At 37.9% G+C, this 25,381-nt stretch overlaps 1 protein-coding gene across 6 annotated transcripts; it reads left to right on the plus strand.

The window, feature by feature from the left end:
• Window positions 1-7,408: 7,408 nt before the first annotated feature.
• On the plus strand, window positions 7,409-25,381 carry MYOT (myotilin). 6 transcript variants are annotated; one of them, XM_007427464.3, is made up of 10 exons: window positions 7,410-7,550; window positions 9,901-10,497; window positions 13,125-13,281; window positions 16,312-16,413; window positions 19,517-19,566; window positions 20,050-20,182; window positions 22,344-22,551; window positions 23,341-23,506; window positions 24,349-24,482; window positions 24,774-25,381. In XM_007427464.3, the coding sequence occupies exons 2-10, from the start codon at window positions 10,067-10,069 to the stop codon at window positions 24,947-24,949; spliced, it is 1,557 nt and encodes a 518-aa protein (XP_007427526.1). In that variant the 5' UTR covers window positions 7,410-7,550; window positions 9,901-10,066; the 3' UTR covers window positions 24,950-25,381. The 6 variants fall into 6 exon arrangements, with proteins under 6 accessions (XP_007427529.1, XP_007427530.1, XP_007427533.1 ...); XM_088133795.1 differs by having other exon boundaries at window positions 19,520-19,566; XM_007427465.3 differs by having other exon boundaries at window positions 13,128-13,281.

Genomic DNA, 25,381 nt, shown 5'->3' on the forward strand with positions numbered 1-25,381 from the left:
TTCTAACCTGAGACCTACTAATCTGCTAAAGGATATTTACAAAAATTCAGTATCCAAGCCTTCAATACATCTTCTTGATATCTGACTTTACCATTGTCTGATCACTCCAGACGCTCAGCTTACTCTGACTGATACCATAGGATCATTCCCAATCTTGTTCTGCATCATACCATATTGGTTGTTGGACTATGATTTCTACTGCCCGTGTTACTTTCTATGTGATGGACAGAGGCATCAACTTAACATCAGTCCCAAAGCTGGGGTTTTGCCTTTGGAACATACTTGGGACTCTACTGAGGAGGTTCTGTCTATGAGAGTGGCTTTAAATCTGCGAGCGAGGCATTCTATTCAGTAAATGCTGAACCTATCTTCCAAGCAGTACAGCCTGATGTCTCTACTCTGGGATCCATGCTGATTCAACCTACACAGGTGCTTGCTATCAAGAACTGATAGCAAGCTTCAATCACACTTATTTCAAGAAATTTTGACATTCATTATTGGGTGGATGGGGATGATCTGCCATTTCTTAGTAGGCATCCACATCCTAAATCCATTACTGTAGAGGTTGTTCAGTGAGGACATTACAGATCTTCTCCATATTAATTAATCATGAGTGGCAAATGTTGAATATCATAGAATATACATTTCTAGTTAACTAGTATCATATCCTCAAGGTAGCAAACTAATAATCTTATATGTGTATATGTAGTGGAACATCTGAGTCCACAAACATCTTAAACTTCCTCTCCTAGAAATCCACTGGGTTACACCCTCTGGCCCTACCTCTTGCTTTGGAATAGCTGTTTGGTAGTTCCTGCTACTTGATCTGGCATCTTCCCCCTAGTCCCACAGTGTGTGAGGGCTGTCACCACCTGTATTACATCTCTGACTATTATAAAGTAAATGTAGAGAAAAATAAAATAATTTCTATAATATAACCTCTAGGCCAAGTACCAGAGAGACATGTAAGTAGAGGTTTTAGCCCTTCCTTTTTCCTTTGGTATCTAAATCAATTTCACAAGAGATACTGTTATGTTATATTATATATACTTATACATACACACACGCACCCTTTTTAACTTTCATTATCCAAAATTCAAAAATTTCATAATGGAGTAAATCAGTTAGAAAGCAGTTCAGATTGTGCAGCTTGATTTTTAAAAAAGCAACAATGTAATGCTCCAAATAATCCACAAGATGCTACGCATCTACCAAAAATCTTCTACTAAGAGACAGGATAAAGAAGTCCAAATTAATATGTAGATTCCAAGAAGATCCTAAAGGAAAAGAAATGATATTCATCCACGGATGAAAGAAAGCTGATATTAAATATCCAATTTCCTAATTTTCTTTGAGAATTACATGGTTTGGTTTTGGTTTATGGAGCAACCTGGAATTCCAGAAAAAGGAAACAGGCCAGCTCTACAACATCTTCCAATACGATGGATACCCACACAACTTCATCATAAAGTACATGACCATACAACCCACTACAGCACAACCAGTACAAACTACGAAAAGGATAACACTCCCATGAATCAAAAACATCTCAGAAACAACCAACAGACTACCACAACCACATGGCATCACTGTAGCAACAAATCAACTAAAGCCTTCCAAAACATCTTAACTAAACCAAAAGACCCAGTAGCCCAAAAAGAAAAAAAACAGGAGTCACCCACAACATACAATGCAAGGACTGGAACAGCCACTGTGTAGGACAGACAGGCAGAAGATTAGCAGAGCGCATCCACAAACGCCAACTAACAGTCAGAAGACATGATGAAAATTCTTTAATCTCACAACACATAGACAGATTCAACCATAGTTTCAACTGGGAAACTGTGAGCATCCTAGACCAAGCTAAATCCAAAATGCTAGGGAATTCCTGGTAGCTTGACATTTAGACAAATTAGCCATCAATAGACAAATAGAGATAAACCACATTCACACACCATTCAAGAGACAATAAAAAACCTAAGAAGAAAACAAAAAGACCAGAACAGATCCTCTCCAGCAGCCTACACCCAGATAAGCAGATATTAACACCAGACAAACAATCAGGCAGAAAACTAATCAAGGAATCCCCATGGAGGAAATCACATCCCCACCAGAACTGGCACAGCAAGCTACTATATATAAAGAGGCAGCAACCCTACACTCATTCACACTGATGATGTTACCTAATTGGGCAAGCAAGCAAACAACCAAGCTCAGAGAGCACCAAGAACTCTCTATTAACCTATTTCCTTCGTGTGTGTGAGTGTGTGTGTGTTTTCTGATCCTCACTCAGTCCCCTCACATGACCAAAACACCTCAGTATACTTCTTTTGCACTGGTCACTCACTTCTGTATTCAATCCACATTCATTCTTGACTATCTCTTTGTACCTTACTAAATAGACTCCTTAAGTAATTCATTCCCACTGCATTTAATTTTTCTTCTGACATGCCCAACTCTCATTTCCAACAAAGTGGGTGCAAGCACATTCCTATACATATCCATTTTGGTACTTTGGCACTTTTTTTTTCAACAGAACACAGACTATCCATTATCCTTACTACCATCATTTTTGTGTTTTATAAATTCTCCATCCATTTCTCCATATTTAGTAAACTTTCTAAAGTGTGCAAATTCATCTAGCTGTTTTAATTTTTTTGCCATTTATGTTTAAGTTGCAATCATTCATCCCATATCTTCTTACCTTGATCTTCAATAATATTAACTTTCAAATCCACATTCCTTGTTGCATAAAACCATTTATCTAATGTTCACTACAAATCATTCAGATTCTCAGCTAAGAACATAGTATCATTTGGATACAGAAGTACACATACATTCATGTCCCCAACATACATACCTGTAATTATTTATAATTATTTATACATGTATCCATATATGCATTAAACAAACAGGGAAACATTACATATCTTTTTTTTCACTTAGTCTCACAGAACCCAGTCAAGTCCTCAAGGAACCCAGTTTGTAAAACCCCACAGTAAGCAGCCTTTGATTATAATTAAGCCTAGGAATTATTTTGGCTGGTTTGATTAGGATCTGCTTGTTATTTTTTATTTTGAAAGAGTTTTGGCTTTACTGATTTTACAATATTCAAATGTTATTAGAAATCATCCTTATAATCTCTCTCATACTGTCACAGAGGGCAAGATATAAGTCAGACGTTAGAAACATATTTTTCCGGTCTTAGACAATCTTCATAGTGAAAAAAAAACAGGACTACAATTAAGTGTAAAGAAGACTAATGAGAGCAGATATAGCAATCAGTGTCAGAAATGATACCATGACACTGAAGTGGAGGATAGCTTCTGCCTTTTAGAATTGATCATCAACAGCAAAGGATCCAGAACTTCTGGTGAATGCCGTGGTGAGCTAGATGTTCCTACCATAGTGGGATGGTGTTTATGACAGAGATCGGCGGATGGATGCGGGATCGGCAAAATCCCTCCAAAGGAGAGTGTGAGATAGCTCAAGCATACTCTGGACAGCTACTCCTCATGAGTAGACTGCAGGAACTGAGGTTTTGCGATCTGCTTATAGGTCAAGTGGCTGGGAGTCAAGGGAATTTACCATCTAAGCTCACAGCTGTAATGCAGCCTTTTATGGACAAAAAGTTCGACCAAGCCTCATTTCTTAATCACTTTTGGATTTTTTTTTTATTGCTTTGAAATATTAAGACCCTTCGGAGCAGCAAATCTTTATTTCTTTCACTGGGTGAATCTCCTTCTCCTTAACAAAAGAGGTTTTAATTAAGACTTTGGGGACTTGGAAAAACATTAATTTTGGGATAAAGAGCAAAAGGTGATTAGAATGTTGATGTTGCAAAGTTAAAAAATGGACTAAGGGTCCAGATGAAGTTGGAAAGTTGAAATTAATTATAATAATCCTTCCTGTGGGAAATTGTGATTGCTTGGGGTTTTTTTGGAAAAAAAACAATTTTGAAAGTTGGACACTAGAGGGAGCTAGAATAAAATACAGATTACAATTAAAGGTGAATATCTAAATTTGACTTGTTAACAAAAATGAGGCAACTTACTACAACAGTGGATAGTTTGAGGGATATTTTTGAGCAACGCACTCAGAAATTAATTTTAAGAATATCTGATACCATGGATAGATGGTATACTAATGATGTCACAGAATAAGAACAAGCTATACTGGATAAAACTGAAATTCATTTAAAAGTGGATCTAAATATGACAAGCTATAAGTATCACATGGAAAAAGATAAAATATTGGGCATACAATTGAAACTGGTTGATGACTCAATATTGAAAGGGGACATACAAGTACCAAACCAGAAGAGTGATTTGGATAATTTTTCTTTACTGGATGTACAAAAGAAAACTGTTCAAGCTATGAAAGATTCACTGAGAAGGGATAAGAAAAAAAGTGAAAAGAAATAAATTTCTAAGACATTATTTGAAAGGATTAAAAACTGCGATTGTTAAAAGTACAGGGAAGGAATAAAGGGTGGGTTTATTTGATCAAGGTTAAAATAGATACGTGGCTATTTGTGGTAACCTTTAATAGACTTTTGCAGATATGGAATGAATGACGAAGCTTTTGATTTTGTTTATAGTTAAGAGATGCAATATGGCTTGAAGAGAGTATTTGTTGTACTTTAAGAGATGGTGATAAGTTACTAAAATTGTATATACTTGTGATGAAGGGGGAAGTTACTTCTTTATATATTTTTTTCTGCTTTTTTACACTTTTTTCTTATATTTTTGCAGTCTGTATTAGTTTTTATTTTTCCTACTGTAATCTTTAATAAAATTATTATACAAAAAACAGCAGACAAGATATACGCTGCTAATTAGCAATTAGCATGACTGCAGTTAAGACCTTAAAAGGATATTCAAATGCTGTGATGTATCTGTACCAACACAGATTAGCATTGTTCGGGCAATGGTTTTTCCTGTGACACTCTACTGTTGTGAATGATGCATTTGAACTTTGGTGTTGGATTGAGACTTCTAAAGATACTATTGGCAGCCCAGAAAACAAACTAATGGGCCATAAAGGAAATCAAGGTAGAATCCTCTGGGCTCTGACCATTATATATTTGGACACATCATGCAGAGAACCAATTCCCCATAACACAGGGGAAAAAGCTGAAGAAAAAAGAAAAAGAGGACAGCCAATGCCAGAATGGATGGATTTGATTAGGATAACAATGAATGCACCACTGGGAGAGGCCAAGCTGAAGACAAATAATTCCAGAGAGATTCTGTCAACCATATGGTCTCTAGAACATTGACTTGACAGCACTTAATCAATTAAATATTCCTTGGGTTCCCATTTTGTTTCTAGTCCAAATTCATGGCAGTGGTATTAATCTGTAAGGCCTTTCACAGTCTGGAACCATACTACCTGTAGGAACCCTTCTTCCTAGAGGTTGCTACTCATTACCTGAAATCACCTTCAGAGGCCCTGCTCCATACACCTTCCTTGTCTGAGGTGCAGTGAATGGCTCATTCCTTTGAGCTCTGCCTTTAGTCCCTCTTCAGTACCAAATATGTCTTTACAGTATTTTAATCCCTCTCATTTATTTATTTAATTTCCAGGAACTTTATTTGGGATTTTATTATTTTAATGTTATATACTTCAAGTATTTTGTTTTATTGTAGATTGGATTGATTTATTATTTTGTATGTTTTGTAAACCACCTGGGAAAATCTGTCTTTGAAGGATGGCACATCATTTTTTTAAAAAATACATACATGTAAATAGGAGGAGGGATTTGAGTCATACAAATCAAGGCAGAATATAAAGCTAACAAAATTAAAACTGAATATATTAATTATATGAAAAAATAAAATCCACAAAATGCACCACAAGCTTGAAAGCCTTAGCATTTTTTATAAAAATGTTCTTAGCTGTTCCTAGTGTATTATCCTATACTGTTGGAAAGTAGAAACAGCCTTTGAGGAGTTTTAAAGGCAAACTTATGAGTTATAGCAAAAGATGACACAAAACATTTGCAGTCTACCTCTTTGAAAGTTGGAAAACAGCTTGACCTAAGAACGAATATATCCTTCCCCGGCTGTGTTGGATGACAGCTCTAGTTTGTCAGAAGATGGGAAGTACAGTATTACACATCTGAAGGATAAGAAGTTGGAGAAGGAAGATTGGACTAATAGATTACAGTAGGTTTTCTCTGGGAGGAAAAAAAGACCCAAGTCAGTACTGTACTGCGTGGCATATCCTGGACTAGACAACTGAAAGAATCAGTCAATCTTATTTTCAGCATCTAACTATGGTGGTGTGAATTAGAGTACTGGGCACTATATTCTTTTCTTCCTCAGGGTTGTCGTGTGTTGGTAACTACTAATTTACTGAGTACACCAGCTAGCTGTCCTCTTCTCAAGAGAGGAAAAACGAGGGGACTTGAACAAAAGGAGCGCCAGCGGGCTAGTTGGAAATAGAGAAATTTGATCGGGCGCTATAGAAGTGCTGCTTGCGTTTGCTTCAGAATCAGAGTCCCCTGGGCTGGAATGCGGTTTCTGTTTAGTGTCCCTGAAACCAACTCGAACTCGAGGGAGGGTGTATTTTTCCAGAGATAAGCGAATCTAACTTTTTGCCGCTTACTGTACGCCACTAAACTCTATTTCCTCCCTTCGCGCGTTCACGCTACTAAGCAGGTGCAATCAACTCGGTTCTTCCACCTGTTCCCTAACCACGAAGCCGCTTCGCGCGCACTCCCACCTCCGCAGCGTTATCTCTTTACCGCTGTCTGTCTATGGAGGCCGTCAGAGCAATTAGTCTAATGGGTGGCGGGTTAACAGCTTCTGGATCAAAATCGTGGTCTCGAATGAAGTCAGCGGCGGGCATTTTTTTTTCCAGTGGAGACAGTGAAATGCCCTGGACGGTAGCTGCGATCGGTGGATTCAAAGCAGCGCTGCCAGCGATGACAATCTTTATATATGTGTTGGAATAAAGCCTTTACAGGTTCCCCGCCAAAGCAGGCAACGCAACGAAAATGGCCTATTTACAGCATTTGAATAGCTAGATCCGGACAGCCCTATTCTGCTTTCCTCCCCCGTTCCGTCTCGCTGTCTCTGAAGGCGCCCGACCGAGAGTTTCAAAGTAGCTCCGTTTATAACCCCTTTTTCGTCTAAAGAGCCAGCCCCATTGAACTTTAGCTGAACAATCTTGGTTTCCGAGTTGCCTCACTAACAGTCCATACGGAAATCCCTCTCATTTAGCTGCATGTTTCTGAACACAGGCGAGCATAAGGAACGCGCTGCAGTTCCTTCAACAGCCAAGCGCGTCTCCTTCATGCGGGCGATAGTTTGGCAGTCGGGCGGGGCGGAGAGGAGAGGGGGTGCTCTTATTTTGACAACTTAGCCGGGTAGCTGGACGAACGAGTACCTCCGATGTCATTATTTGGCAAGGGGTAATTGTCCGTGCTCTTATTAAAACTAAGTAGAGAGGTACTATGATTGTAGTTTGTGTTAGTGAATGGCTGGTTTCCCCCCACAACACTGCTTTATAGGTCCTAAGGTGATCCCTTCCTTTGCTTACAGGTAAGCTCCTCTTTGTTCCTCCTCTCCCGGCTCGGCTCACCTCGGTGCAATTCATCTTTCAGGATTTGTACTCCGAGTGCAAGCCTCGCGTGCTGTGGCAGAACAGATTTCTTGAAAGGCGCGCAGGTGGTGGTCTGCGCGCGCGCGAGCGCTACGGTCCGGGAGGGTTCGAATGAGGTGCCCCAATGTAGCCCAGCACCTTCCGCGAACGTGACCCGCGTGGGTGTTAGTTTAAGGCTCACTCGGAACATTTGGCCGAGCGAAGCGAGGAGCGTGGTCGGGCCAGAGCAGCCAAGGCGCCGAAGATTGACTTCTAAGAAGTATATTAGTCGTTGCACCAGGTTGTGGTGAAACCCTGCATTTCAGTATAAGTTACGCTTAACAGACATTCGCGGTCCATGTTTGGAATGTTGTATGTCTTTTGTAAAGACTCAATAGATTACCAACTGGGTGGATCGGCTTCTTTGGGGGAAGAGAGGCTTTTTACGAGCTTCATGTGAAAATACTGTAGTGGCGGGCTTTTATTTAAAGAGGACAGTTAATATTACAATATACAAGCTGTTCTTCGCGCTCATTTGAAGCTGACTCAAATGTCTTAGTCTCGCTCTCCTGGAACGTTCTGGGTTGTACCAGTTGCTGCTTTTGTTTCATGATTAACCTAGAAATATAAGTATACGGTAATAATATTTGACCGTTGATAAATATATTTGTCTTATATAAAAAGTCAAAATGAAGGGCTTCTTTAATCATACGTTTAAAAAAAGCCGAATAATTTGATCTGTCTGAGGAATGCATGACCTCATGGAACCTAGTTTAGGTTCTTCCTATGAAAGGAAGGCAATACATGTATACATATATAGTAGCAAAACAGCTGATACGAAATTCTGCAGAGGAAACAGAGGTGTTGGAGTGATTTTGAATGGGAAGGAAAAGGATAGCCACTTTTTCTACTGCCATTTCTCCTCAAACTGCTTCTCCCCCAAGGTTCTTTGCACTTTTGAAAAAAAGAAATCTGTAGTTTGCTGCATGTAAATACATTGAGAAATTTGCCACACAGTTTTGAACGATTAATTTTTTGTTCAAATTAACTGAACATTTACTTTTATTTTTTTAAAATAACTTCCTATATAATTCATTTACAGTTTGCAATAACTGCACACTAAAGTGTGAGGGATTTATGTATGAAAAATGTATTGACCTGCACCTGTGGTAGCAATCATGATGTATTGACATATTCAGTGAACATAGTAACTAAAATTACTTCACTTATAGCCAGATTTCTTGCTAACTATATCTGTAAATGTCCTGTTCTTTTAATCCTGATTGAAGCAAAACACTGTTTGTCTAGGCAAAAAAGTGTGAAAATAATTCTCTACATGAACTTTATTTTTGTGCTTTATTTTAATTTAAAAAATCTGCTTCATACTGTTTCTCATTAGTTTCAAAAATATTATAAAAGTTGATCAGAAAATTGAGATATAATTTGGCAGATCTTTGGTACTAAGATCTGGTTAGAATTATATGTATATTTTCCATTGTAAGGAATAATAATTTGAGCATAGTGCAGAGAGGGATAAACTGTTCACCTTATTGATCTCAGGCATCATAAATAGGGTTTGTTTAGTTGGTACTTAGATTTTGCTTGGATGATGGAACCTTAGCAATATATAAGCGAGGAAGATATTAATCTCATCTTTGTCATAATGTATTGGTATTGCATAATTTTTGATTTGAGTTGTTTTAGTGAGGTGCTTTGATATAATTCAGTAGCCACTTGTAATGTTAATTTCTACTTGTATGCTGTAGAAAGGCTTTACATGGTTTTAAATGTCTTGAGTAGTAAAGACTGCATTGAGTCCCCAGATGAGTGAGTTGTATCTTTACTAGCTAGAGGTATACTTTTGCAAAAATAGTGTATTGCTTTCCACTGATTTCAGAGAAAGAGTTTAGTATGCGTTTAATTGCCATGCAGTTCGCATGAGAGGATGGGTTTTTTTTGTTTGCAATGAAAGGCATTATAAAAATACATATTCTGCATATGGGGAGAGTGGGTATTAAAATACTACTGTACATTGACAACTTTTAAGTGCTTATCGGTATTCATAGGTTATTTCAGCATATTTGAACATTGAGTTAATTTGTGAGGAAACTGTTCAAATAAAGAATTAATATGGGAGAAAAAAGATAAGGCAGGCAATTTTCAATGATGCTTTCGGTACAAAACATCTTGTTCCTGAGAGAACTGGATAATGTTAACATTTCTCCATTGGTTCCCTCCTAATTTGATTGTCTATATAATCTTGTGGCATGCCCATTTATTTCTATTCTTATTTGTATTGTTTTCCTAAAGGGATTATCGTCATCAAGACAGCTACTCTTTGCTGAGGCAGGGATTCTGTCCTACCTAGGATCCCAGCCAAGAAAGGCCACAAAACCTATCGTCTCATTCTTTCCAACCACCAACCCAAAGCCAGTTTTCACCTTCTAAAACGCAGGACAATTGTGAAAGCTTCCCCATGAGTGTCAGTAGTCTCCCGTCTGTGTCCTCTATGTATCAACCCAGCATGTTTAATTATGAGCGTCCAAAACACTTTATCCAGTCTCAAAATACCTATCAAGGGAAGCCACAGCCTCCAGGATCAGAGACCTCTGCTACGCTACTGAGCAGGCAAACCAAGCAGTCTTCCATTTTAATCCAGCCTTGTAATCCTAATGAGAAGAAATTTGCTTCCTCTTCATCGCTGAGCTCGCCAATTTCACTCTCTTCACCTTCACATAGCGCTTCATTTCCCGTAACTCCCGCATCTGCACAGTCTCCTGCTAGCTCATCATCTGGGCAGAGAATTTCATCCATGCATAACCAGTCCCCTGCAGCATTCCTTTGTTCTGTGTTGCCCTCTCACTTTGATTGTAATAATAGCCAAGGTCCTTCCTCAGTGGATTCAAAGTAAGTATGCTCTTTCCCTTGCTTTGAACTGGGTGTACGTGCATTCGTGAAACCCTGAATGCTGTGTCCCTGTTGTCAGTGAGCTGTATTCAGTGTAAGTGTTGAATGCAGAAATGGGAATTAGAAGGGGGAACCCAGGAATGGAAACCGTACAACCGCTGTTCATTGTGGAAAGTCTGCTTTGTTCCAAATGCTAACTTGTGCAAAATAGGCGGCATGGAAGTTTCCAAAGCTCCACGTAAGCCGAGGTGGCGGAAAAATACAAATATAGGCAGAATACTATCCTATTGAAACAAGGCCTGACAATGAAATCTAATTGTGGAGAAAGATGCACTAGTCTAGTTGTCAGTAATAAATATATCTATGAAGGATTTATTTAAAGAAAAGATGAACAGATTTGTTTTGAGACAAATTAATGTTCATTCTAGTTTTTAATTATTATTGATTTATCTTATGTTTTTATCCTGGGTATAATACAAAGTTCCATTAGTTTTAGCACAACTCCATCAAATGACTTAAGGAATCTTATTTGGGAGTAAACCCCATTTACTGTGGAAGATTTTACATGTGTCACTCAATGTGCTTGTGCAGTGTACTGAACCACAGACTAGCCAACCACATTTTAGCTTAGTGTGTTGTGGAAATCCAGCCCGTGTATCATGTGAACCCAGAAAATTGGTTTAATTGAATAAACCATGATTAAGGTAACCATGGATATGCTTGTTGTGCAAATGCTGCCACTGCTTTGTTGGGTATGTTCACTAGTGCAGCCTTTTCAAAACTTGATGAGTTGGATTACAGTTGCTGGTGTCATCTTCAGCCATTCTGGCTAGGAGGAAGGGAAGTGTAGATCAACACATTTGACAGAAACAGTTTAAGTAAATTTAGGAATTCAATTTTAGTGAGTCTTCTCCTTAGGGCACTTCCTGGTTCAGCTCTATTTATCCAGGCACTAAGCAACTGATCTGGAACAAATGGCATAGTTGGGTACAATCCAGCCCTGAATGGAAAATACATTTGATATCAGTGAAGGCTAGATCTTTCCTCCTCTTCACTATATTTTTGCCACTGTATAATGAATCTTACCCTGAAAAATGGAAGAATAAATGATTTTTCTCCTTTTTTAGAATGTTATAAATGTCAGAAAAAGTCAGCTTTCTTGAAAAAGGAGCTAGGTAAACACTGGATTGGTATATAGTTTTCTGAAAATAAGTGACAGCTCTCAGATTTCTCATAGAACACAAAATATTCAGGTGCATTTTTATGCATGCAGTGAAGTGGCATCCACATTCTGCATAAAAATCTGAAGGCACAAAAGTCCAAGAAAAAGAGGAATGTTTCCCAGCAATAATAGGACCAATAAAGTAAATTTGGGAGCAGCAGTGCCAGCTATAATTTTGTTTAGATAATTTGCATAGAAGGATTATACATTTCTGGACTACCTACCATAAAATGTTAAAAAATGAAAGTTATTTTTCAAAAAAGTTTTTCATTATGAAATTATTAAATATTTAGCCATTATTTGAGTTCAACACTTTGTGAGGCAAAAATAAAAATGATTTTTTAAAATAAAATTGTTATATTTCGGTAGTTAAAAAATTTAAAAATCATCTTGTGAGGCAAGAAACCTTAATTAATCTAAAAGATGGGATCATGTCTTACCTGGAATTAAGCCCCATTACAATCAGTGAGAGTAAGTAAGTCGATACGGGAATTGATTATGACTAAACAAATGAGACAGATTTGACATTACAAAGTAGCAAACAAATATGGGATTGTATTATTAAACTGCTATTAGAAGTAATAATTGTTAATGGTACACTATAGGTGTATTTAAAAGCAAATTATTTGCCAACAAGAAATTAACTAAAATTGCTAGCTTCATTAAGGTTTGGAGATTAATATAGAGTATGTACTACTTAATTTTTGTACATAAAGTAGAGTATTAAACAGGTGATACAGATTTGAGAGCACAGTTCTCCCCTGATGTGCACTGCTTGAAAAGGTTAGAATCAAGAGGAAAGATTCTGTCTCCAGTTACAAACATATCACTGTATTAAGGGCATTTTGAGAGTAGTTCAGAGCAAACTAAGCTTTGGATGCAGTGATTCTCATAGCTGCCCTACTGACTTACTATAAATTTCTTCACCAACTCTCAGCACAGCAGACTTTTTAAAGGGGAAAGAAAACCTTTGTTCTTTTGTTTGACAGCAAAAACTACGACCAAACATCTGATATTGCTTTTTTCCCATAAAGGATTGTTCTTGGTCTTCAAAAGCAGAAAGTGATTGAACATAAGTAATATTTCCAATGAAACATCACACTGTGTTTCTCATACTTTGTACTTTATAACCTCAGTTGAAAGATCCCACAGAAAATTATTGATGGACCAGTTAGGGTTCCACAGCCTAGTAGCCATGTATGTTTCTCCTCTTCTCCTCAGGGCCATATTCTTATTTTTACATGATATGCGGCATATAGCAGACCCCATGTACATGGCACTGATGGGGTTATCCTTGCACATCACCTACAATATAAACTTCTAATGGAGTTATCTTCAATACTATGTCTTTTATTCTCAGTTCTATTTAATAATTACAAGATCACCCTTCTTTTCCTTAAATTAGCAGTTATTCGAAGCCTATGTACAAGCCGCAAACCGGTAGCCTTAAACAAGTACCAAAGACTTCCGACAGAGAGATACAAGGAACGAAAGACGCCCTCATTCAAGACTTGGAAAGGAAACTACGATGTAAAGATAACCTTCTGCATAACGGGAACCAAGTAAGACAATGTACAGAGAATATATTTGAAAGGGAAGCTAGGAAATTACTATTTAAGCTGAATTAGTCTGAATTTTCTTTCCTTGCTTCCGTATACTAATTAATTAAGCTAAAACCCAATTCTGAAATATATGCATTTAAGAGAGATCTGTATGTTGAAATGGCTACTTACACTGTTCAGTGCCCAACAAGATGACCCACTGTCAGGAGCAATACGTCCAATATTGTATATACTGAGTATATACTGAGTTCAAAATTGAGATAATTCTGGATCTCGGTCTTTCAGAGACCATCGAGCCCTGGCAGTATTAGAACATAAGTTCTCATTCATGCATCTTGACATGAATTATTTCTTGGCTCACCAGTGCTTACATCTTGCTCAAATGCCACTTAGGGATGTAGTCCTGAGATTTATAACTGGACATCGTCCAAGGGGAAAACATATCCAAGAATCAGTTCAAACTTGTGATGAGAATGACTCCCTTCTGATCGCCAGTTGTGAAAGAAAATAGGGGACAATTAATTACACATAGTATAGGGATAAAGCTGAAAATCACCATCATGTATTGCATGCCCACCATTTTCTCTTTATTATGACCACAACAATTTATATATGCGTTTTGACATCATTACCCTGTTTTCCAGGGGAGCCACCAAGGAGGAGGTAGGCAAGTGGGGAAAAGGTACATAATGTGGCAAGGGTATCCAGGAAATTGAATTAGATTTTAGAGTAGGAGAAAGTGGCAGCAGCCCTATGCTATTTTTTTATGCTCAGTTACTCTCATCCATCTGAAGATTGCTCTTGCACTCGGTTCATCTTTCATGTTTCATTATGGATGAAACCACAAATTTGTATTACTCTTAAGTTTCTTTTCATGTGTTGTCAAGACTAAATCTAGTCCAAGTATATATATGGGAAGTTAATGGAATGCTTTATCCATTCATCGGGCAACAATTATCAGCTTAGGAGAGGCACTTTCCTAGCTTCTCTAGAATTGTGATTAGGTTTAACACTACATTAAGCAACTGTTCAATTAACCATGGTTTATTTAATCACAACAGGCTGGGTTCACTCAACATGCTAATTCTTAAACCACAAACAATAGCTAGGTTCATTTAACACATAAGCTAAAATCAAGCAGAGTGCAAGATGTGAAGTGTGTGGTTGAATCTTGCTCCATCAGAGCTGCTACAGAAATCCTCTCACCCCCTACTGCAGACAAAAGGAAAATAAAAGAAATTGCTTGCAGTACCATTGCCCTATTCATATCCTTTCTTTCACACTGTGTGCATTTGTTTGATCAAATTGGAAAGAATTTAGGCAGTCCCTAAGGGGAGCTGAAAATCCATCAAGCCCTCTGTTTTTTGAGAGAAACCTGCTTGGGTGACTGAAGCCTGGGAAGTGGGGTATATCAAGCACTGTCACAAATCAAGTTTTACTGTACATTCAGATAGGCTGCATCTGAGCTGAAAATAAATTGGCTTAGCTGCTGAATGTAGAAAACTCTGAGAAATTGTATGAAAGTGCTCTTAATACATAAAGTCACACATCCATTTGGATTGTGTAGCCATCCTTTTAGCAAGATATAAAGCATTTTTAAGCAACCAAAAGAACCCCCTCAACAACTCCAAAACCTGAATTAGTGTTTGTTTTAGTAAGGAGGGCAAGTCCAAGTGCATGGGGCCATATCAGTTGGCTTGTGGAATGGGATCAAAAACAGGAGGAGGGTTTCAGTACACAGGAAATTCAATAAATGTCTCCATGGGTGGAAGAATGAGAGGCAGTTATCAATAAGATATCCTATACTGTACTGACTTCTTGAAAAAAGACACAGTAATATAATATTCTTAATCAAAATGTGGCAATAGGTTCCACTGGCTGAGATGAGCATCCTGCATGCCATCAATTTGTGGTATCTTGGCTTACAGTATGGGTTTGCAGTCTCTTTTCAGAGCAGAGAAATACCTAAGTTCTTTCTGTGATGTGCCTGGTATTGTGCTAAAAGAAAGAGGTTGAAGCAAAACAAAACTGTATTCAGCACCATCAATAATTATCCTCTATGTATTTAATAGTTTCATTCTTGTCATGTTAACAATTACCATTTGTTAGCAACTTTTAGAGGAACTCTGGATGCCACAACAACTGCTTGCGGGAGGGGGAGAAAGGAGGTGTAGCCTGTACTGTCCTGCTGTAGAGTCTGTACATACAGTGTATGCATATATTTTAAATCACATTTCTTTTTTACTGGAGCACAAGTATGTTGTGCCAGTTGTAGTAGCATAAAGGAGTGATACAAACTCCTTTTCTTCTAGGTCAGCCTCTGTGAGAATAACAGTTTATGGACAAAAGTAAACTTTATTGACCTTACATTGTCTCCATTTGTTGTCATACAGTCTGGAAACAACTTAATTATCAGCTAAAGGTCCTTTTTTCCCCAGGATCGTTCCTCTGATTTAATGTAAGCTGGCAGCCTTCATGGTGCATCATATATTACTTTTCTTGGAGGAATAATAGGATTGCATTCAAATAGTTTTAATCTTTCTTAATCCAAAAAGGAGCATAGGGTTGCAGAAGTTGCAGCGGTGGAGCCAACCTGGAAGCAACTATGGAACCTACTTCAAGAATTTGATCCTTTTCAAGGAATTATTTGTAACAGCAACATGGCAGCAAATGTGACAAAGGATCCAGCTGATTGGCTAATAAAACACAAAGCTCTCCCCTCAAATCACCCCTAGGGAGTTCGATAAAAACATCCAGTTCATGTTTTTCCTTGTAGACTGCCCTCTTTCCCCCTTGTGTTGCTTCATGAAGATTTAGCTTTTACTCAGTTGGAGAATCCCTGTAGTAAAAGTATGCTGCTTTCACATCTGTAGCAGTAGTGATTAAAAGAGTTGTTTGTACTACTCACTTTTGTCAAAAAAGAGTAATTCCCAGGTTATCTTATAGTGAGCTCTGTAATACTGAATGGAAATCTAAGCACTCACTGACTTTCTTTAATTAATGTTCATGTTCACTTTTCCTTTTGATAAGCGTTTAAGCTACGAAGAGAGAATGGCTCGCAGGTTACTTGGACCAGAGAATGCTGCATCTATGTTTGTACCACAGAATGAACAAAATGCACAGGACACACAAGTAAGTCTTTTTTAATTTTCCCCTATTCACCGAAAAACTGAATTGAAATCCAAACTGTTCCCCATAGTCAATAATATGACATAGCAGAAGTTTTCCTGAATGCAGTATTTGCAGCATAGCTAGCTAAAGAATGAGGAATGGAAAGACAGTGGCTCAGTTCACACAGTATTCTACATCATGGTTTGTTGAACAAGTCATAGTGACCAGGCTCACTCATAATACAGTTTATACTGTTTACAAACCACAATGGCTAAGATTATATATTGTGCTAAATTAAAAGGAAAAAAATATATTAACCTAATGCATAAATTTAAATTATAGCTGAGGTAAAACATGGATGAAGTGGGATTTGTCTCCAGGTTGTCTGAGGTATTAGAATGATACGAGAAGGAAGTCATTCTCTTTATTGATCCTGAACTGTTCTGTTATGGTTTATTATAACTGATAATATAAACTGCACAAAACTTTCCATGCATGGAACTGCTGCTTGGGAGTGGTCTGCGCCTGAAACATAGGAAGATGGGCCTGAAAGATGTTTGGTTAGGCCATGGACTCAAAATATGTTTATTCCAGATACAGTACATGTGTTTTAGGGTTGGAAGAATGGGGAGAAAGGTAAGGTCATCAGTGATGGCTAAAGGAAAGTAGAGAAAAGAAAGGAAGATGCTGAGAGGATCAGTGGAGGGTTAAGTGGATTGCCCCTGTTCTAGAATTCAAGGGCAGCACATCCACCTCCCCCTTCTCCCCCATCTCTCAGCACCAACCGTTCTCCATCTGCCCTTAGCTGCCACATGTTTATCACCCTTAAAGTCAAGGGCAGGCGGGTGGGCTGGGTATAATAGGCTTGAGTTTGGGGTCAGCAACAGCTGGAGGGAGGGAGGGAGAAAAAAGACACCAGGAAGATCAGGTGGCCTTCACACAGGCCATGTGGAGGGAGGGGGGAGAGGTATGCTGCAGCTTTGCCCTTTTTGCCCCCTTTGGTGCCTCCAAGTCAGCATTGACTCCTGGTGACTGCCTGGAGAAGTCCCTGAAGTTTTCTTGGCAAGATTTCAGAAATGGTTTGCCATTGCCTCTTTCCTAGAGCTGAGAGAGAGTGACTGGCCCAAGGTCACCCAGCTGGCTTCGTGCCTAAAGTGGGACTAGAAATCATGGTCTCCCAGTTTCTAGCCTGATGTCCTAACCACTACACCAAACTATTTCTCTTTAATCAAGAACAAATGAAATAATTGCTTTAGATACAATAATGTTCAGAGTAGCTAACAAAAATAATAATAATAACAACAATAACAATAATAACAATAACAATAATAATAATATCATATAAATTATCGGTGGTTTGTTTTACTATTATTTAATTGTTCCTGTTTAGAGTTACTTCCATTTTGTCAATTCTTAGAGTAGGCAAATAGAACACAGAGATTGAGGATTTACAGGAACCTGAAAGATTTCATGGTAACACCTTTTATTTTCATTGTTACAGTATTATTATTTCAATTACTGTATTAATACCCATTCAGAGTTGAGTGGTATAACTGGTAGCACTATTAGCATCCCTCACCTGTTTACAGAATTTGCACTGATTGCATAAAAGATCCCGTACTGTGGAAATTGCAATCTAGAATAGCCCATTTGCTTTTGAGGCAAAAGTGGGGTAGATAGGAAGAGGACAGACAGCAAAAAGGCATGGAGTCACAAAGGCTGGGGCACAGGATGCTTAAGGCTGGGGTTGGGAGAAACCAAGCAGTCACAGGGACTGAGCATGTCCCACATAAATCAGAACAATATTTTTTCATACAAATGGATGGAAAAGCTGAGGGGGGCATGCATTTACTCCATGACATTGGAATGAGGGTGGTTAGGTCTCAGATACATAGTATTTGTCACATTAATTTATATAGCAAATAAGAAGGGGCTGTAGTAAGGAAAAGAAACTGATCAGCAGGGAAAGGAGGAAAAAACAGAATACTGAGTCAAACATTTTAGTTCTAGCGATTCCTTTGCCCTAAATGTTGCTTCTGGGGCTTATTCGGCCTCTGGATTATTTCATGTTAACTATTTAAATTGTTGCTAGTGATTACGTGTTTATCTAAAAAGCAGCCAGTATCTCATCAGATCACAGCCAAATTGAGGGCAATTTGCTCTTCATGTGCTAGAATTCATATGAAAGGCCTGATGAAATTAGTCTGGTGAAAAGCGTTTCTGCGCTGCAAAAATCAGCATTCCAAAATGTAGTCAACAGATGTGAAAAATTTGTCACAGAGCTTATATCATACTATGATAGGTATGCACATTCCTAGAACTGTCTGTACTGCACTACCTATATTTAACTGTTCTTGTCATCACTAAAATGGTAAGAATATTACTGTGCCTAAATTATACTTTGAATTGCTTCTATTTGTTTTTTTTTCAGAAACAGAATATTAAAATATCTATGTGAAGATATTATTTTAATATTTAAGCTGAAATAATAGTGGTTTTTTTTAGGTTACATAGCCATTACATGTTGTGTAATATTTTGTGAAAGCTTAGGTAGCTGTGATCTAACAAGGAAAATATTTTCCAGTTTAAGACGTGTTGATTGCTATTGGAACCCTTTTGTGAGCGTGCACAACACTGTGCTCTTGCCAATATTCTATTAAAATGACTCGGCTGCTATTCCTGCACTGCTGAAGGACAGTATGTCCCTAGGTCTTATTTTAGTGGGATCCCTTTTCTAACAAAGACTACATTATAGGTTTGCCAAAATACTGTGTTTTGTGAAGAAAAAACCTGCATCATTCTATAGGACACGTGTGTTTCTCCTGACAAGGCCAAGTAGCCCAACATTCTGTCTTAGAGTGGCTGGTGGAAGCCCACAAGCACCACATGAGCATTATAGAACCCTCCCACCCATATTCCACAACTATAACGATTGAGGTTCTTACTGTGTTTAATATGATAGTGAAGTTGTGCTGATAGAGAAGACTGTTATTTTATATGCTATAATAAAAGATCCCTGTGATTATATTGTTAGTTACCTGGCAAGTTTAAGTACCAGAAGTTCTGCAGTTTATGACCTTTTTGCACAACTCTGTTATGATAACTTATCTCTTTTTGTTTTCAGCAGCAAAACTTGGAAAGTGTACGGCTGCAAGTTCCTCCTCCACACGTAAGGTACTGGCTATGGGTATGTTTTATGATGCCACATTTTATCCAAGCAGGAAAATATTTTGTGTGAAATATTAGATCTACACTACAAGGCTGTACAGTGAATGAATTACAAATAAAGCTGTATGTACTAAAAAGGTTTGACCACTGTTAGATTGTGAGGTTTAAGTTGCACACTTAAAAGTCATGATTCAGACCATTTGGACATTTAGAAAATGACAAATTCTTATAACAGTATTTTAGTTTGACATGCGGGAAAACTATAAGGCACTGTAATATAAGCCTTGGGGCTTTCATCTGTGAAATAGGCACAAGTTCTGGTGGTTGTCTTAGTGAAGAGGGAAACCTAGAAATATAATTTCATTCTGGGAAGATAATAATTGAGCTGCCATGCAGTGGAAATAACCATGCAGGCTGGGTGGCCTAAGTTATGTGGGGAAGAAAGATTATTTAGAAATCATTTTATTGTCTGTTTCATTTGTAATATAGGAATAGGCCATCTTCAAAAGGAGAAAGAAGTGATGAAGGTGCAATTCAGGAGAAGTTTTTTCAACCACGTTTCTTGCAAGTGCCTGAAGATATAACAGTTGAAGAAGGAAGATTCTGTAGGATTGATTTCAAGGTAATAAATGCATTGTTCCAATTTTTGGGACACAGTTGATACTGGAATTGTTTTTAAGATTTTTTTTTTTTTTTTTTGCTAGATTAAAGTTCTTGGAATCCAGGATTTTCTTTCAAGCAGGATTAAAATAGATGGGCCTTAGAAGGTCACATTTGGGACATGAAAATCCTGTATTTTTCCCAGGCATCTGATACTAAGAAAACAAATTAAGCTTCTCTCCATTCCCCCTGAATCTGTGTAATCTCTCTTTAAAGCCATCTAAAACTATTGACCCTCAGATCTTCTGGAAACAGATTCCATTGGTTAATTATAGAATTTTTGTAAGAGGGATTTAGGATAATGGCTGAAAGCCTTCCTGAGCAGGTTAATCATCCATTGTCACGAGCACTCTTTTTTAAAATTGTAACTGTACAGTACTTGGATCAGAATATCTTCTGTTGTGAGTAGGGTTTAATTATAGCTGTAGTGTTGTGGTTAGTAACCATATAAATTGGAGGACTGGCAGTGGCGTTCACAGCAGCAATCACTGACTTCATAATGGTGGTTATGTCTGGGTGAGTAAAGCCCTGCCCTTTTTACATGCATACAATGTGTGCAACACAGGTTAAAAAGAATTTTTGCAGGTGACAGGATTGCACCCACCATGTTGAAGCCGGTGACTTTCACTGCTGAGAATTGAGTGACACTCTGCCAATATTCTTCTTCTTTATTTTTTTATATAGCCTTGTTTGCTAGTGGATAAGAAATCTGAAAGGCTTTCCAGCCCACAGGCATGTTGCTAAACAGAGCATGTAGTGTGACAGAGATATTCTGGCCTAATCCTGTATGTTCATACCAACATTAAATGATTAAGACATTTCAGTTACTTTGCCTAAATCATTCTGACTGAAATCACAAAAGTCATCTTATCCATTTAGCTATGTATCTCCTTTTTGTAGATCATATCCTGCCTATTTAATTGTTAAAGCTGCTTCATATGTTACAAACCATACTACTGAAATGCATAATAGGTGTTTATAATGCACAGTTTTGGTGTACGTATGTTGGAGCACCATGATCATCCGTGGTTTCCAAAGCATTGTAGTCTACCATATGTACATGTTATATGCCAGTTCCTACACAGAAGTTCCTCCAATAGTGTACAGTTAATTTGTTTGTTTTATTGGGGGGGGGGGTTGCCGCTAAACTTAGAGCAATCTTCTTCAATAAAAAAGTCCAAATCTCCACAATATGATCCATATAAATAAAGTGATATTTTGGCTAACAGTTCTACCTCTCTTCTTGCTAGATCAGTCTTTTTCTACTTGGTATCTTCCTACATGTATTGGACTTCCATCATGATGGGAATTGAAATCCATCAGTTCTGGAAGGCACTAGCTGTGCTAGAGGGTCCAGGAATAAATGGGGCAAGTGATTGTGTATGAATTGCCAGGAATATGGGTTTATTCTTTCTCAATCAGAAACATTCAGTTCAACTATTTTATGGACCAATGTACATACAGTTTTTTGTGTTTTTTTTGGCTGAACTAGCCAAAAATGTGGCCAAGGAACAGGCTGTGATGTCATCTCCTCATCTAATCACATGCACCTAAAATTGAACAGCTAAGAGAATTTATGGAACAGCATGAGTGCCACATGATCTAAGGGAAAATCCAAATACTGATGTGCAATTTGTTTTTTTTGTTTTCTTTTCAGATAAGGATGCCCACACTGGCTTCAGGCTAGAGCAATGAATGTTGGATTTAATTCCCTACTAAATTCAGAGTTACTCACCAGGCATACTGGATCTTAGCCTAATACAGGTAGTCTCTGGGTTAAGAACGCCCAGGTTACAGACAACCCATAGTTAAGAACGGAACCTGTTGTAGCAAAATTTGAGCTAAATATATAATGATTCGAGTTCATTACGCAGTACTACTTATACAGTATTATACAATAATACTGTTCTGGCTTACATACAAATTCAACTTAAGAAAAGACCTTGGGAACGGAACTCATTCTTAAACTGGAGATTACCTGTACTCCTTGGAGGATTGTTGTGTGAATAAAATGGTACTATTAGATAAGAAATATTTTAAGGAATAAGAAATATGGAATGTTTCCATGTAGATTTGCCCTTAGACATAAACTTCCCCTCAATTCCTTCTCTTTCCCCTTGTAGGTCAGTGGGCTACCAACCCCAGATGTGGCATGGTACCTAAATGGAAGACTTGTCCACCCAGATGAGTTTCATAAAATGATAGTATCAGAAAAAGGCTTCCACTCATTCATTTTCGAAGCAGTTCGGGTCTATGATGCAGGAAAATGGGAGTGTGTGGCTTATAATCGTGCTGGAGAAGCTTCCTTTGCAATGAAACTAGATGTTATTGGTATGAGAAGTCTTTCTCTGCTTGGAAATGTTTTTTCTTTCAACAGATATATTATTATATACTGTATAGATGATGATGATGATTTCCTTTCCAGTGTATACAGGTAGTCCTCGTTTAGCTACCACAATTGAGATCAGCAACTCAGTCATTAAGCAAAGCAGTTGCTAAGTGAAACCGCAACTGGGCTTGATCTTATTTTGCTTTCCTTTGCTTTACAGACCTGTGAAGGTCGTAAATGCAAGGATTGGTCATAAAGTTACTTTTTTCATCACCATCATAACTGTGAATGGTTGCTAAATGGGTCAGTCACTAAATGAGGACTACCTGTACAGTCTGATGTAGGGAGGGGAGGGCTAACTATAAGATGTAGGTTCTAAGGGTGGGGAATCTAGCCCTCAAGATATAGCTTCAGCATCCATTTCAGCTGGGCCTGCTAACAGTGGAAGATCTGCAGTGTCTGAAAGATTCTCTATTCCTGCTCTATTCTCAGTGATGACGTAAGCATCATTGCAATGTATGTTGGAACCATAGCCAATATTGGCATAAATCTAATATGCAGTATAGATTCCTATGCTGAAATAACTTGGAGCTCAGACTACCATACACACTGAGCCACTATTCAACTTTAGAACAGAGTCGTTTTCAATAATGTGAATGTCAACTACTTTACTGTGATGGGGTTTTTTTACCGGCATTCACTTTTGCTATTTCATGATTATGTGCGGTTTCTTTTCAGTTTTTGTCTTTTAAAACAACTGACTCCTTCTGTGTCTTTATTAAAATCTCTAGCAAAAGAACATCGGAAAGCACCAGTTTTCGTTTTCAAAGCACAAAGCACAAAAGTTTATGAGGGAGATTCAGCCAGAATTGAATGCCAAGTGTCTGCTATCCCCCCACCACAAATCTATTGGAAAAGAAATAATGAAATGGTACAGTTCAATACAGATCGAGTCAGGTAAGGACTTTTCTGCTGGATTTGCTTTTAGCTAATTAGGAATGAAGATGGTACCCTGTGGCAGAGTCTCGTTAAAGGACTACAAACATTATATCACATTCCACTCATTAATAAGCACCACCTTTTCTGTGCTCTGTCTCATGCTGCCTCCCCATCCAGCATCCTCTAGTCAACCTGTAAGATTCTGATCCTGGTTTCTCTGCCAAGAGCGATGTGACCAGTGTTCAGAAAGCAGAGCTTGTTAAAATTAAGAAATTTTAAAATGAAAATTAGGACGTAGTTTCTCTATTTTATACTTTTTTTTAAAGCGTAAGCTGACTAGTCATTTGGAGTTGGGCAGCCTCTAAATTTAATAGAATAAACAAATTAAAATGATGGCTGCTCCTTCCTGTGTATTTCATGTAACAACAGCAATAATAATAATAATAATAATAATAATAATAATAATAATAATAGAATTTTGCTACTAGTTTATTCAGTTTCTCTAGCTGTTGTACAGACATATGGAAGGGTGTATCTGCCTGAAGATACCTTGTGCGTAGCAGTGATGATGGAGAAGAGGTATTCAGAGGGACACATGCATATCATGAATTTGTAGAATATCAGAAATCGTGGAATTTGGGATGGAGAAGGCAGATCTGCAACAGGAGGGCTGATCTATATGATAGGCGACTATATAGCAGTACCTTGGGCTGCAGTCAGTGATAAAAGAGAAGCATTGGGCAATGAAACATCCAAAAATGCTTAACAAGAATTTGTATACGTGTGTTAGAATCTAATTAAGAGTGACAATTTTTAGTCAGGTCCAGTTAAGGTAATTTTGTTTTTCCTCCGTTTTTTAGCATGTTTCATGATGCCTCTGGGAAGGTTTGCTTGCTGATCCACAGCGTAAATAAGAAAGATGCTGGTTGGTACACTGTATCTGCAGTCAATGAGGCAGGGGTAGCAACATGTCATGCCAGATTGGATGTGGCTAGTAAGTGTTTATTCTCTGCTGATGTAAATGTAGATTTCCTTATACCTGGGTTGGTCCTTACTATATACATCAATTCAGTTATATATTCCCTGGCTAAATTACATGAATGTTTGCAAATGATCTACTTTGGGTTATCTTAATTGGGTGGGTTAGAAGGACAAGGGTGGCATAATAGAACAGAAGTAACACCATGATAAAACTCATTCAGACTGTGTATACTACATATGATCTTGCCTTTTAGTGCTATAGCACATTCCCTCTCTATTCATTTTCTTTCATTATCTATTTCAGCTCACACATACAAGCCACTTCCAAATCCAAAGCCACTGAAGGTTCGACCAACTTTTAGCAAGTATTTGGCACTTAATGGGAAAGGTGTGAATGTGAAACAGGCTTTTTTTCCTGATGAAGGAGAATATCAGCGTATGGCAGCACAGTCTGGACTTTTTGAGAGTGATGAACTTTAATCAATAGCACAAAGAAAGAAAATATGTATTCTCTCTGCAACAGACATTAAATAAACAGTGCATAGATTCAATTAAATGGCAATTGTACTGTGTAGCAAACATGCTTAATATATTTTTATTTATAATTTAACTCCTGCTATTCCTGCTGTTGTGACTTTACTGTGATCAATTTTTACTAATGTGTGTGCTGTAGCAGAAGGAAATAGCAAATGTTTTTATTTCTGAGTTTAAAGGCCAAGAAACTGGGCCTAGTTTAAGCAAGAAAGTAAAAACCGTTTGAATGCATCTAGTTTCAGTCACAAGGTTTTTATTTCTACTGCTTCATTAATATCAATCCCAATGTAAACATTTCTGCTGGTTGATTAATAAACATAAATTTGGGTGTTTTTAATGAAAGTTTTATGTCCAGGGAAAATAAAGTTTTAAATAAAA

Source organism: Python bivittatus, unplaced genomic scaffold (genome assembly GCF_059951505.1).
Source record: "Python bivittatus isolate LINGU-HERP-01145 unplaced genomic scaffold, Pbiv_v1 ctg000080_np1212, whole genome shotgun sequence".
Lineage (NCBI taxonomy): Eukaryota > Metazoa > Chordata > Lepidosauria > Squamata > Pythonidae > Python > Python bivittatus.